The sequence below is a fragment of the Talpa occidentalis genome, unplaced genomic scaffold (assembly GCF_014898055.3).
Source record: "Talpa occidentalis isolate TD23 unplaced genomic scaffold, MPIMG_talOcc4v2.1 talOcc4.7, whole genome shotgun sequence".
Taxonomy (NCBI): Eukaryota; Metazoa; Chordata; class Mammalia; order Eulipotyphla; family Talpidae; genus Talpa; species Talpa occidentalis.
In genome coordinates this window covers 11963909-11979624 of record NW_023605083.1, presented here as the reverse complement: position 1 = coordinate 11979624, position 15716 = coordinate 11963909, and the positions used below count along the sequence as shown (strand labels likewise).

The window sequence follows — 15716 nt, the reverse complement described above, 5'->3', positions numbered from 1 at the left end:
TGGTTTCATTGATCTTTTGTATTTTCTTTTTTATTTCTATTTCATTTATTTCTGCTTGAATTTTTATTTCCTTTTTTCTACCAACTTTCGGGGTATTTTTTTAATTGTTCTTTTTCTAGTTCTTTGAGATGGGAGATAAGGCTGCTTCTTTGGGATTTTTCTTGTTTCTTTATGTGATCCTGTATTGCTATATACTTTCCTCTTATTATTGCTTTTGCTGTGTCCCATACATTCTGGAAAGTTGTGTCTTCGTTTTCATTCATCTCAAAGTATTTTTTAATTTCTTCTTTGATGTCTACATTAATCCAGTGGTCTTCCTGTAGTTTGGGGTTCTATCTCCATAATATGGAAGGATCTGTTGCTTTCTTTTTCTACTTTACTTATAGTTTAATGCCTTCATGATTCGAGAGGATAGTTGGTATGATTTCGATCTTCACGTATCTGTTGATTGTCTTGCAGCCCAGTATGCCATCAGTCCTGGAGAATGATTCATGTGTGTTTGTCTTTTTTTGGGTGCAATTTCCTATGAATGTGTTAGGCCTATAAGGTTTAGGTCTTTATTTAGGGATATAGCATCCTTGCTTATTTTTTTTTTTTGTCTTGATCTGTCCATTTGTGAGAGTGGGGTCTTGAAGTTTCAACTACATATGTATATTCTCTAATGTCTGTTTTCAGAAATGATAATGTCTAATGTATTTTGGTGCTTCTTCATTTGTTGAAAATGTATTGATGATTGTTATATCTTCCTGGTGTATTGTCCCCTTGATCATAATGTAATGGCCATTTATGTCTCTTTTTACCTATTTTAGTTTGAAGTCTTTTACCTGATATGACTGTTTCTGCCTTCTTTTTGGATCCATTTGAGTGTGGAATTGTTTTCCAACCCTTTACTTTCAATCTATGTTTATCTTTTGCAGTTAGATATGTTTAACCTTCTGCTTTTTAATCCAGCTTTCTACTCTGTGTCTTTTTATTGATGAGTTTAGTCTATTTACAATTAGGGTTATTATTGATATATTGGAGTCTGTACTTGCCATTATGTTCATCATTTTGTGGTTCTATTCCTTACCTTATACTGTTCTTTCTATTCATTCCTCTGTTGGTTTTGGCTTTAGAGCTTCTTGTAATTTTTTTGGAGTGGGGGTTTAATGGTAGTGAATTTCTGAAGATTTTGTTTGCCCAAGAAGGTCCTTATTTTTCCCTCAAAGAGGAAGGAGAGTTTTTAGGGTAAAGTATTGGTTGGCATTTTTTGTCATAGAGTTTGTTGACTATGTCGCTCCATTCTCTTCTTGCCCTTAGGGTTTCTTCAAAGAAGTTCTGATGTCAGCCTAATTGGTTTTCCTTTATAGGTTATCTCTCTCTTCCCCCTCATCATTTTCATTATTGTTTCCTTGTCTTGGACTATTGAAACCTTTACTATTATGTGTTTTGCTGTAGTTTTTCTTTCATTGTGGTAATTTAGTGTTCTTCAAGCTTTTTAGTGCCTGGGCCACTGTGGCTGTGAAGTTGGCAGCCTGTGCCAAGGCTTTGGTTGCCCATCTGTGGGTATCTGGGGGTCGCAGATATCACAGGTGGGGTGCTGTGGGTTCCAAACTGGGCTCCAGCTGCACCTTACAATGTAGGCCAGCTTTGTGTGGGGGTGGGGGGGAGCTGTTGGATCAGTAGGGAGCTCTGGATCGGCCAGGAGCCAGAGATCCTGTTTTCCTCCCTTTCTTTGTCCTCTTATCGCTCTTCTGTCCCCTGGTGAATTGCCGGCATCCTCAAGCTGGCCCAAGCATCTGGCCCCACTAAGATCTCATTATTAGTCCTTTTTATTAGTTGTTTTTATGAGAGAAATTAATCCTAGCATCCCTTCACTGCCATGTTGATGATGTCACCACCACCAAGGTTTTAAGAGAGCAGAAATCATGTGTGTGTGTTCTGAATTCAGAAATTTAATGGAGATGGTTATATCCCAAGGAAACCATCCCTCAAGGTTAGCACTGATGACTTGTGAAATCACAAAGCATCCTACCAGAAGCTGATATCTTGAAGATGATGCCCTGTACTAGATTTTAAATATTTCTCAAAGCAGTTAGAGCATCAATTTCTAAATATGACATTTAAGGAGATCAGAAACTATAATGGCTTCATGGGCCCAAATTACAATTAAAAACTGAAGTTTGTACATTGTGAATTGTTGTACTAATAAGAATTATTCTGTTATTATGACGACTGTGGCCCAGAGACTAGGATGACTTTGCTGGAGTTTCCTCTCCTGCAGCTGTGTGATTCACAGATGCATCAGGGGTTCAGTACTGTCTTGAACTGTGCTTGAGATGTTTTGGGTTCAACAAAAGAAACTTTTGCCAAATCCTTCTTCCCTTAATTTTTAAGTATGTGTTTTTCCAGGGAAATTTGATTCATGTGTTTCTGATTCATTTACACTTAAATCATCTAACTGTTATTTTGTAGGAGTTATTTGATGTCCAAAAGGCTTTCTGAACCTGTTTTATAAGTCCTCTTAAGTTCTTTTTCTTAAAACAGGAAGTTGCATTTTGCCAAGTACAAATAAACTAAAGCATTAAATTCAAGTTCAGTTTCCAACTCTGAACTCCAGGTTTAAAGTGCATCCTCAATGTAGTAAAATATATTTTCCCACCCTTCAAAAATTTGGGCACAAAGAAAGTGGTGATGCAGGTAAAGGTATTCACTAGCATTATCATCGTCAGTGATTTCTTTGGTATGAAAGTCATGAAACCTGACAGATGTTTTTGAAGCTATTTGATACAGGTGAATTGCAAACAATAAAATCTGTCTTCGTGTTAACTCTGTGATGTGTCTACATAGGTTTACTGTTTTTCTAACAGAAAAAAGAAACACCTGAAATTCTTAACTTTTTAACTTTTTAGTGGTTTCCTATTTTATCACCTTTGAGTCTTATTTTTAGTAAATGTGGGAAGAACTAACACATTTTGTTGAAAAGAAAGCACTCATAAAATACCCTGTGTAGTACATTTGCACTAAGATGAGGAACAGCACCAGTTAAAAAAATGTAATTATCACTCTTAGAATTTATCTCTGGTTCACACATACAATTCATAAATACACTTATATATTTTATTAAGGTAATTATGAGAAGATTGGGCACCATTCTAACCGATTTCCTCAATATTCTACTTTGAGTCCTCTTCAGTGTTTCTGCTGTATTACTATATGATCAAGTGACTTCCAGGAGAACCTCTATTTAAGTGTTACTATTTGAACTCTCAGTTCACCTATAAAATCTTTCATCCTATAACCACCAGGGAAACTGATCGATCAAATAAAGCTGATTTATTAAACTTGATAAGCCAGGGAAAGCAGGAACTTAACTGTCTCTGAAGTGTCTCAAATTAGGGAATTTAAGGAAGAGAATTGTGAAGTGGGGCTGTGATTAGTTACAGGGTTATTTTAGGAGAGAAGCTAGTGAGGGTTAGGCAGGACTGATATGCTTTGTTAAGTGGGGAAGCTGGGGTCTTTGTAGTCCATGAAGAATTAATGCTCAGTCAGTTTGCTAAGCTAATCAATGCTAAGTTTGTGCTTTCACTTAGAACACAAAGTCTAAAAGAGCTGGTGTTAAAATATTTAAGTTAAATAAGTAATTATTTGTACCTCACTTGTCTAAAAAGAATTTGTGCAACCCAAATATTAGTTTTATGTGCTGCTTAATAGAATCTATAAAATTTGAAAAGTCAAGCTTTCCATTTTATAAAATAGAATAATGCTACTCTCCTAATTTTTTAACTTAAGGCAGTTTTCGTTGCCATCACACAATTTACTATGTATAATTTTCAGGTTGAGGTTTTGGTCTTATTTCTCACAACAAACAAATATCACAAGAAAAGTTTAACACAACAGGAAAAAATTATTATTAAAATTTTTGAATGTTAAGTTATAGTTTAAGAAATTAAAAAGTGAATATTTAAAGTTACTTTAGATTTGTTGGGTTTACTTCTGTATCTATGCTGATATATGAATTATTCTTTTCTTTTATTAACTCTGAAAATGTGTATATTACTAGCAATCAAACACTTCTGAGATTTTATGTTTTAAGCTATTTTAAGTTCATTAAATAAGTAATGATTTATACCTTACTTGTCTAAAATGAATTTGTGCACCCCAAATATTAGTTTTATGTGCTGCTTAATAGTACCAATAAAATTGGAAGAGTCAGGAGTTCCATTTTATAAAATAGAATGATGCTATTCTCATAGTTTGGGGTTTTTTTGTTTTTGTTTTTTTTGTTTTGTTTTGTTTTTTGGTGGGACCCTCGCTGGTGGCGGGGTATTGAACCTGCGCTGCAGAGGCTGCGGGCAGCCTCGCAACCCAGCGCTCAACTGCTGCGCCACCAGGGGAGGCCCTATTCTCATAGTTTTTTTTAAAATGTAAATACATTTTTCGAGAAAGAAGCCTTGCATTAGAGAACTCAAAGGTGATGATGTAGTAACCAAAAACTGCTGAGGGCCACATGCAAATCCATTATCTAAGATAAAATATTGTAATAAAGTCTCTCCACAGAGGGGTATTCAATAATCTTCCATTGTAAATCTTAATCTGAACACATGTAGACTAAAATAGGCATCAAAAATCCTTCACAAGGGATAAATGATACTATTTGCCTTTTAAAAGTTAAATCGGGGCCTCCCTGGTGGCACAGCTGGTTGAGCGCCGCTCTGTGGAGCTGCCTGCAGCTGGAGTACTGGTTCGATTCCCAGTTGACCAGGGAGATGACCACATAGCGCAGCAGACTTCTCCTGTCGCGCCTGCTGCTCCCCTCAGCAGTGTATTTCGGTCCATCTGCCTGCTCTGCTCCCTGCTCTGTCTCAGTTGAATTCTCTCGCCCTCCTGCGCCTCTGGCCTGAACCCCAGTGCTTGTATAAATGAATAAAAATCTTTAAAAAATAAATAAATAAAAGTTAAATCATACCTGCTTCCACTGAAGCTTATAATTTATTAGATAATGGCTGTTTTATATTTAAATATGCCTTTATACAGCATGTACACATGTTGATTCTCAACAGTGAACACCTAAAACTTTTATAATGTTATAATGCAATGTTACTTCAATAAAAAGGTTTTGAAAGAAAATAGAAGTGCCCTTTATAAAATATACATTTTAAATATTCTTGTTTTCCACTGGTCTCTGTTAAAAATCAAAAGCAGAGAATAACCCAATTCTTCAACTCTTTCTCTTCAGAAACTTCATTAAATAATCATCGCTATAGCTACTTTGTTCTGTCTTCCTTGTGCTGGTGTTTAGCCAACATCAGCACATAAAATTCTCACAGTGACCTTTAGAGCTAAGTATGATCATTGCCTCTATTTTAAACACAAGGAAACCTCAGCTCACAGACACCCACCAGGTTGCAGCCACATTGCCATCAGAGGACTCTATACCTTTCCACCCAGCCAAACCTTAAACTAAAGAAATTCACCGGTAACTTCTGCTTTCTTTTTTGTGTTCTAATGTTTAATTCACTGTTTTAGGAAGAATTAATAGATAACCCCATAAGATTATTTAATGGGATTATCAGAACTTTTGTTGCTAGTTGCTACAATAAAGCATGTCATAGCTTTCACTGTCAGAACTTAAAGCATCAGAGATGCTTTCAACTAACCTTCTGATTTACCAAGTTCTATTTAAGTCACAAGAAAATTAAAATATTACCATGTGGAGGAATCCCTGAACCACTAGACAACTTTGAAAAATTGTATTTCAAGGTAGTTCCTTTTCCAACTAATAAAGTGTGTCTATTTTGAGCCGGTTAATTCCTGCTTCTATCAGAAACTATATTTCAAGGTGATTACTTTTTCTTAGCTCTACAGTTCGAACTAAGTAATTGTGTGACTTCTCATGGGAAATGGGATGGTCCATCCGTAATGACCAGAACATTTATTTTGCTTTTGAAGACTTTGAGGGACTAGTTTGTGCTCCTGTTTTCTGTTTGGACTGTCCCCTTAGCCTGTGTGCCCATTTTTTTTTTTTTTTTGCAGGACTGTCCACCAGAAGCAGGTGATTTCCGAGCTCAACAATGCTCAGCTCATAATGATGTCAAGCACCATGGTCAGTTTTATGAGTGGCTTCCTGTGTCCAACGACCCCGACAACCCATGCTCTCTCAAGTGCCAGGCCAAAGGAACAGCCCTGGTTGTCGAGCTTGCACCTAAGGTCTTAGATGGGACTCGTTGCTACACAGAATCTTTGGATATGTGCATCAGTGGCTTATGCCAAGTAAGTGCTGACTTCTAATTCTATTTTTCTGGACGGCTTTAGCATCTCTGTATAAGTACCTTTTGCATAGTCTTGCTATTGGAAACATTCTGTTACTTTTCTAGAGTATATAATTAATGACAAGTTTGAAAATTGAGGCTTAATTTTAGTTAAGTCGACAATGTAGTGTTTTGTGTTAAAAAAAACTGGAATAGAACTTTTTTTATCTCACTTGATTATGGAAGAATAAAAATTCTTGAATAATGTGTCACTAGAATCTGAAAGAAATCCTAGATGCCGAAAGTGTTCTAGACTCTGAAATTTTCTCTACTCTAGTTATCCCCAAAATGTGTGTGGGGGGTGTGTGTTGAGGGGGGCGGTTTGGAGGCTTTGAGTTTCATTGAGTTAGTGCTTTAAAATCACTCAGGTGAGATTGACTAAAATCTCCAGTGAAACTATAGAAGAACTTGTTTCTTTATCGTAATTACAGTTTTGTTGAAAATTCAGCCAAAGTGTAAAAAAGGCATGGCAGTGTCGGCTCAGACAGATTTCAGCCAGGTTAATCTTTAAACAGAGCTAGCAAATGGTTTGATTTCTGGTATCAATTCATTAATGTCTGCTTTGGGTGGGGAGTTAGTCAAGTGAGGGAGAATTCCTATGTTTGCCATGTACTTGCCATCTTGATCTTAAAGTCTGCTTTTTGAATTATGATGACCTGCCTAGTTTTGAGAGCAAGTAGTTCTTACATCTTCTTTCTTGTGTGCCCTACTTGGCTGTATATACTTATATTTTGAAGTAAACATTTTAAGAATCTTTGCTTCTGTCAAGTTATTGGTTACTTTGATTCTCCAAAATCTCTAGCATGTATAAGAATAAACATAAAATATGTTTCAGTAATTTTTTTGTTTCAAATTTATACATTTATTAAAAACGTATTATCTATGCCAGATATAAATGGAATAACTGTAGTGTAAAGTGTGTAAGAGATAGGTGCAAGAGATATGAGATGTCCTGCAAAGTTTTTTGTATATGAGAGGCAAACAGACATATTAAACCTTTATAAGGTCTAGACTCACAGGGAGGGAAACTGTCATGTCCAAATGCTTCTCATATAGGAGAATGAAGATGACAAATATGTGTGTATATGTGTGTGTGTGTGTGTATATATATATATGAAGGTTTCTTTATATACAAGAGATATGTGAGTGTCAGATATAAATTTGAATATAAAATGCTACAATTTTAAATCTATGAAAGGCCTAAGAGAGTATCTCATCAACAACCTGAAAAGCAATATATTTGAACATCATTTGTGACATTTGGCACTTGCTTCTTTTTCGAAGATACTCAGTGGTGTTGCAATAGAATTACAGAATATGCAAAAGCTTTGGGAATAAGAGAATTATAAAACAAATAGAGAAAATGTGCTCTGTCTTAGGGAATGGCAAATAAAATAACAGTAATTTCTTCTGCATGCACATTAAGTAAAGCAAAACAGATTTCCATTTTGTAAATGAAAAAACTGAGAGCCAGAAAAGGGGTACAATTTTCTGAATGCTGTATGTATGGTTGGTCATGGGAGAAAAGAGTCCAAATTCCAGGTTACTAGATATCTAGCCCAAAGTTGTATGCACTATATTACACCGCTGAAATAACCAAAATAAACAAAATAGGTCAGCAAATTAGGTTCCTTTGGTTTCTGTGGCACGTTGTTCTTCTCCTCTACCAGCTGGGCTCATGTAGCTGGCAACTGAAAGGGAATCCTATTTCAACAGCGAAAGAGTAAATTTAATACTGAGTAAACATGGAGTGACAGTACAGGACTTTGAGTTGCGAGTACTATATGCCTCCTTAGATTCTTATGAGTGCAACTTTTTCAAGTTGGGGGCAAATGTAATTTGGAGAATAGAGAAAAAAGAATCCCATCTCATTCATAGAAGTTATGATCAATTAACATTAGTTTCTCCATTTATTTGTATTGTTAGAAGCATAGAATGATAAAGGAGAATGAAAAGCTCAGATTGCATTAAAGCACTAGCAGATGTTTAATTTGTCTGGAAAGCAAGGGACTCGTCCACAGGTACACAGTAAGAAGAGAGAGGTAGTTTGGGAGAAGATCATGGGAACTTGAATGGCAGATGGGACTATGGTAAATAGAAGGCATTTTAGTAGAAAAATCCATAATTAGCACTGCTTCAGAAAGATTAAGACGGCTGCATTTAAAGGACACTTAAATTGGAAGGCCCTGGAAGTAAAGAAACCATCTAAAAAGGAGACCTTTACAGTACCCAGGGTAATGCTTGAACATAGGCCTGCATCAGGGAACAGCAGGAGAAGCAGAAAGGAAACTAAGTTTAAAATCGGGAAGGATTTTTCATTTTGATTATAGTTAGGGCAGATGGCAGAAAGCAGTAAATCAAATTAATCTTGCTCGGGGATAAAATACTACAGCTTAATATGAATTTGAAAGGGATATAATTTTGATCCTTGCTACTGTTACCAAATAGTTTGTGGTTTCATGATTAAAACCTACTTCAATCACTGAATTTTAAATATTGAAAACACTGCATTTTGTGTAGTAGTATAGAAGATAGCAAGAAGATAGAGGAATAAAAATGGAATATTTAAAATGTAGTAGATATTTTTTCAGAAGAACAAGAATGAAATTAGTCACCAAAAGAAAGGGTGGAACACTCACTACTTAGTGAAAAAAGTTTACATAATATATTAAGAACGATTTAATATATAAATTGAATTCTAGTTGGAAGAAATGCATTTATATAGGTTGTATCTATAGACTGGGGTTGTTTTCAGGCTTTGGTAAGAGGCTTTAATAAATCCATATTTTCATAATTTTTAAAACTGTCAAAAGTATAACATAATAGTGCAGTTTTTACAAATAGATACAACTAGTTTCCTGAAAAAAAGTCATCTCCCCTGCCTTACTTTCCCTTCTCTTCTATATCTATCTCATTTCCCAATTATTGGGGATTCTTAACTCTCTGGTTTTATTTTTGTTTTAAGTTTTTTTGTATTTCTGGGGTTAGGTAGATATATGTTGTAAAGGAGTATTTAGCTTTGGACATAGTCCTTTGTTGATAGAAAATGACAAAACTACAGAGCTGTCATAAGTATCAGTTATTTCAGTTATGCCTTTTTAATACTTAACTGAAAACCACTTCCTCAAAACTGTTTAGGCCTATTAATGCTTAAATAAAGCTATAGATTCTTAGAGCCAAGAGACACCTTAGTGATTCACATATACTGTTATTTAATAGAGGTGAAAACTGACATCTGGTTACTATTTCAAGGTCATGAAATCTGTATTTGTTATGAATTTGTATCAGGAAAATTCTAGAATCATCACTATAAATTGATACTTTATTCTTACTCAGTAATATTAGAGCATTATACTAGGCAGTATATTCGAGTATAGTCGTGGTAGTGGTGATAATATAAGCAATAATATCTTCCATTTTTTTGACAATCATATCTAGGCACTTTACATAATTTTTTAACATATTAACAAATCTGCATATTAGGCAGCATTAGACTCAGGTAATAGATATAGAGAGAAGATAAAATAGTTCTACATAAAGAACTGAGGCTCAAATGGATTCTGTGACTTGTCTGGGACACCCAGTTCTGTCTGTCTCCAAAGCTTCTGTTCCTTCTGCTAAAGCCAGGGGCATAGAGGTGGGTAAACTTGGTGCATACCAGAATCACGTAGAGAGCTCTTCCAAGACAGAAGAACTCTTATTCCATCCCCCTGAAATTCATATTTACTAGTTCTTGGGTTGAGAACACTCTCTTTATGATTCTATTGCTTTACCATATTTATGAACCACTTAGTTTCAAAAGCACACACGTTTTAGAGTCAAAGACATAGATTACAATCTGTCTCTTTAATTATCTATGTTATCTTGATTAAATAAATTCACCTTCCTAAATTCCATTTTTTCAATCTGTGGAAAATAAGATTGTTTAATAGATGAGGACAACAATAGAAAGAATTCAAATGAAAAGGTTTAACAAGTTGTACAAAAAACTATGAACCAGAGACACTTTTAGGGGGGCGGGGGCGGGAGGGGAGGGATTGGGGTCAGAATGGGGGGGGCTGCAATTGTATGGGGAATATAAAAATAAAATTTATTATTTAAAAAAAAAAAGGTTTAACAAGTTGTAAATACTTGGAAGTAATGGGTCCCTGTGTTTGAGATTCATAACCCTATTAGTTCAAAAAAGTTTCTAGAATGAGCTCAGTAAGCAACTTGTTTGGCTAAGTAGGGCATTAAAAGAAAGCAAGCCCTTTTACCATGTATATTCATCACCATCATTTCATAATTGAAATATTAACAAGAAATGGTAGGAGGGCAATCTTTAAATTGAATATAATTTGCCTCATGAGACAGTTACTATCCTTTATTTTTCTTCAGTATACAGAAATTGTCACTGATAGTTTTTCACAGACCAGCAATTGGAAAGCTCTGCCTTTGAGATCATCTAGTCCTGCCCCAGGAAATATTGCTGCACTGGGTTTTGTGATTTTCCCAGGATTTTACAGCTAATTAAAGTCAGACTAGTGGTCAAGAATGTTAATGTTTATCAACATTTTTTAACTATTTGCCCCCCTGCTTTATTTCTTCAATTTCTCCCAACAGCCCAAATTTTGTCCAGCATTGGCCCTGCCATTTATATGTGAAAACAATAGGCTTAGGGAAAATATATTTTCAGACCACATTCTCCCCTTTCCCTCCCACCTAGAATCAGATCATTGTCCCCAGGGTGGGGTCATTGTGTTCGTGTCTCTTCACACCTTGCATCTCAGATTGAGAAACACTGAGATTTTTCTTAGTTTATCATTCTAGATTAGTTGAAGCTGGAGATAAGGCAGAACTGGAGAGGCAATTTGTCATAATATGAATAGCCAAGAGGAAAACTCTGGAATCACACTGCCTGGGTTGGAATCTAAGCTCCACCACTCATTGGTGTGTGACTTTGAGGACCTGAAGCCTCAGTTTCCTCATCTACCTAATGAGGATAATTTTATAACTACCTGATAGGCTTGCTGGGAGCATTAAGTAATCACATGCATTTAAATACTTACTATGTACATGGTAAATATTTTCTTGTAGTTGTAGTACCCAAATTCCTTCTTGTCTTTTGACTCTTTCCTCTCTATGACCTTTTTTAGTGCATGGATTAATGTGGTTATACATACAAAAGGGGATACACATTCCCAGTGAATGAACAGGCCTGATAATTCCCTGTTCCAACCTTCTTTTCTAATAGCTCCATGTTGTGCCATTATCAAGTCCTGGTCTAGAGCAGTGAATTGCATCCTGTACAGAGTTAATGAGCCATCACAAATAGGATCAGCCCTATTAGTACTGCTGTTATTCATTTATTTTCATTATACAAATTACCCCATTTATATTTGTTGTAAAGCACAAAGCCAGTTTCTGTTTTAAATATATTTTTTAAAGAGTACCATAAATGTACTGATAGAACAGTTGCTGCTGTTGAAAATAATTTTGAGGTTATTTTCAAGTCAAATACAGAAAAGATGTGTTTTATTTTTGTAATTAATGAGATTCATCAGTTGGTACCTAATATACATATATCAAAAGACAGTTATGAACCAGCTCTTTTATAATGAATCTGCATATTTATAATATTGCTTTTCGCTATTTGAGAAAATAAGGCACTGCGTAAAGGAAAAGAACTCCTTTTTAACTCTTACCTTATATAGTATTGTCTTTAAATGAATTATACAATAAAGAAATAAGCAATAAATTGGATCATGCAGTTTTGACTTCATACTCTGCAACGTTAAGATGAACCATATTTCTGACAAAGAAGTTCTTTCCACTTTTAATAATTCCTGTGGTGAATACTTTGAAATGAATTGAATGGAATGATTATTTCTCCATTGCTGTCTGTGACCTAAGTCACTAGTATCAAATATCTTCCAGTAATTCTAAAAGTGACGTCAGAAGTAAGGAGTTGGTCATTTTTCCTTCTGTATTGTGTAATGTAATTTCACATAAAAGCATGGAATTGCTTAAAGGATTTAATGCATAGTCTTTCTTTTTCTCCCCTTTACATTATAAGCATGAAATGCACAGACTAGCTACCTATTAGTTAAATTGTGGCAAATTACTTAGTTTCTGAATATCATTTATTTGTTCTGTTAACAATCTTCTACATGTTGGGTACTGAGGATACAAAGTTAAATAGATCTCCTGTCTGGAGGATGATACCTTTGTAGGGGTATTTTGAAAAATTCACTTAAAAAATTCATTTAGCAAATATTTGTTTATGATATAGGAGTGTGCTAGATACTGAAAACACACGAATGGACAGGAAAAAAAATACTACAGCCCCTCCTCTCCAACCCTTGAATCTACTTTTGGAAGGGAGATATAACAAATAGAGCAAAGTATGCTATCATCATGGAACATTCCCCTCGCTATATACCAAAAAGTACCCTGTAGTCCCTATACTATATATGTTCTCACCGTAAACAGGGTACCTTTCTAAAATACAGATTTTACTTTTCTCTGTGAATCATTTGACTGGCACTATTTTGTCTTCCAGGTTGAGAAAGCTCAAATTTCCTTGTACGGTGGCTTCCTTTATTGAGTGTCTTTAAACAACAGAAAGTTTCTCTCACAATTCTGGAAGCTAGAAGCCCAAATCAATATGCCGTCGAACTATTTTTCTTCAGAGATTCTGGGCAGAATTTTCCTTTGTCCTTCCTGGCTCCTGGTGGTGGCTGTCTATCTCTGCCTCCATCTTCACCTGACCACCTTCCCTGTCTTTGTGTCTCTGTGCCTTTACATTTCATTCTCCTTTCGGTGTCTGTTTCCTCTTTATAAGGACACTGGTGATAATTGAATTAGGACCCAGTCTTGTTGAGTATGGCCTCATCTAGATGACATCTGCAAAGACCCTATTTTCAAATAAGGTCACAAACACAGACACTAGGAGATTAGAAAAGCAACCTGTCTTTTGGGGACATGAGTCAACACACAATAACATACACCCCTGTTTACTTGCATATAGTACAAACATATGTACTTACACATACACACATAGATCATAGATGTATAGCATATTTTTGAATCTTGTGTAGGAGTCATAGTGAGAGACATTTAGGCTGTGGTAAGCAAGAGAGATGTTAAACTGAGATAGGGCATCAAGGAATAATCAGAGGGAGAAGCTGAAAAGACCTAAGTAGTGTCTACAGTTGGAGAAGGAGAGTGAAGACAGGGGCACTTGCGAGGTGTCAGGGCATAGGTCATGAGCTATGTAAGTTACATTAAGAAGGTTGGGGGCTTGTAATATTAAAGGCAAGAGTGCCATTAACATACTCCCAGCATTTGAAAGCTATGGTAAGATGTGTACTTTAGAAAGAGTAGTCTCTCTGCAATGAGGGCAAAAATCAGTTGTGGAATTCAAAGGAGAGATGTGAAAATAAATCAGAAGGTAAAATCCACGGACTTGGAGGTTCATTAAATATAATAAGGGAGAAAATTGGAGAGTTGAATATGATGCCTGGGTTTCTAGTTAAAGCAAAATATGGTGATGCTGTTCATTGGGATGTAGAATTTAGGAGTTTCGGAGTTGGTTTGGGGCAGTGGTGAGAGATGAGAAGATGATGTGTATCTATGCACTGTCGTCCATGGATATTCACTCAGTGAAGATGTCACCTCTTCCTCCCTCTTAACTCCAACTTTTTAATTGAAAGGTATATTTCCATCAAGTTTGTGTAGCCTCTGACCTACTTACTATGACTAAAAATGGGTTATTCTTTTCTGTGACCATGTACCCGTTAGATAACAGGTCAATTAAAGTGTTTCTCTCTTTTCAGAAAAACTGAAGTCAAATTAGTGTATAGTATTTTGAAGTTTCTTGAGATATTCTGTTTAACTAAGACACATAAAAAGTGACATTCCATAAGGATTCATTCATCTCATAATGTTTCCTTCCTGCTACCCCAGACACACCATATGCTTCTTGTGCTGATTCTTTGAGGTGTCTTTATTATTTCCATTTTATAAATGAGGAGATTGAAGCTCATAGGTCATATAGCTAGAAAAAGGCAAAGCTTTAATTCAAATGCTATTTTTATTATACACTTTTCTTTAAAAAAGATTTTTTTAATAAGTTTAGTATGAGTAAGCACACCTCACTGTTAATGTATATGTATAGTTCAGATAGGAAATTATGGCCTAGCAATTCTATGTTCTATTAAAGTAAAGCACTCCCAAAAAAAAAAAAAAAAAAATAAAGTAAAGCACTCCCAAGGTCCAGTGACTGTCTGGACTTGTTCCATGGTTCTTTGTTTCATGAGTGATAGTTTGGTCCACTTGTTTGCAGAAATAATGAATGTGCTAATTTTTGCCTAATGGTCTTTAAGAATATTTCAGCATTGCTAGTGACTACAAAGCTTGATATTCCTCAAGGCCAACTCATTTCTGACACCAACTACAAGCTTGGGATGTCCAAGAGCGCCTCACATTGGATAATTCACAAAGACTCACAGCTCACAGATAGCTGTTATACCTACAGTTACAGCTTATTACGGCAAAGGAATATTGATTAAATCAACCAAAGGAAAGGGATATAGAGCAGGCTCCCAGTGTGCACAGTGAAGATCTTCTAGTTCCCCTTTTGAGATAGAGTTCTATGAACTATGCTTGCTTCTCCCAGTAACAGTGTTTGACAATATCATGGAATATTGTCAATATCAGGGAAACTTGCCCATATCTTGCTATCTAGGGCTTGTATTGAGGCTACCTCAATAGCCAAAGGTGAGGTCACCTTTAAGTTGACCATCTACTTGGCTGACCTTGATCTCTAGACCTCTCCCCCACCCCCTCACCAAGGATAGAATTGGTACCATTTGTCCCAATTCCCTTACCATAAATGGCATTATTGATATACACTGTCTAGCATGGCCCAAGATCCCCCAAAGGAATGAAGACTTGCTTGTCAATCAGAAAAGTAGAGGAGCTTAGAGATAACCTCCCAGTAATCAATGGCAAAGGCCAGCCCTCTTTTTGAGAAAAATTTTCCTTCCTACATAAGTGAATTTTTGGAGCTATCCATTCATTCAATAAATATCTAATTCTTACTGTTAGAAGGCTACTTCTTGGGGTATGTTGCAGTTAACAAGGCTCAAGCCCGTGCTTTATGGAGCACATAACCTCAGCTTTCGGCAGTAGTCATAGATAAAGGGGGAAAATTCCTATCTTCCCTTGCCCATTTCCTGTTTCTAACTTTGGAGAATCATCTTATTATTTCTGAGAAGACTCTTAGAATGGCTTCAAAATGTATGCCAAATAGTTATTCTGTGTGTGTTTGTGTGTGTCTTAAAATATGGTGCAGCTGCTTTGGAAAATTGTCTGGCAGAGCCACAAAACATTGAACATAGATTTACCATCAATCAGCAGTTCCATTCCTGTATATATACCCAA

The 15716-nt window shown here is 35.8% G+C and overlaps 1 protein-coding gene across 5 annotated transcripts in view; it reads left to right on the top strand.

The window, feature by feature from the left end:
* ADAMTSL1 (ADAMTS like 1) overlaps positions 1-15716 on the top strand; it is an 861052-nt gene that overhangs the window by 590824 nt on the left and 254512 nt on the right. For all 5 annotated transcript variants that reach the window (XM_054689145.1, XM_054689144.1, XM_054689147.1 and 2 more), the window contains one exon: positions 6016-6252. In XM_054689145.1, the coding sequence (XP_054545120.1) occupies positions 6016-6252 (237 nt within the window). The remainder of the gene's footprint in view (positions 1-6015; positions 6253-15716) is intronic.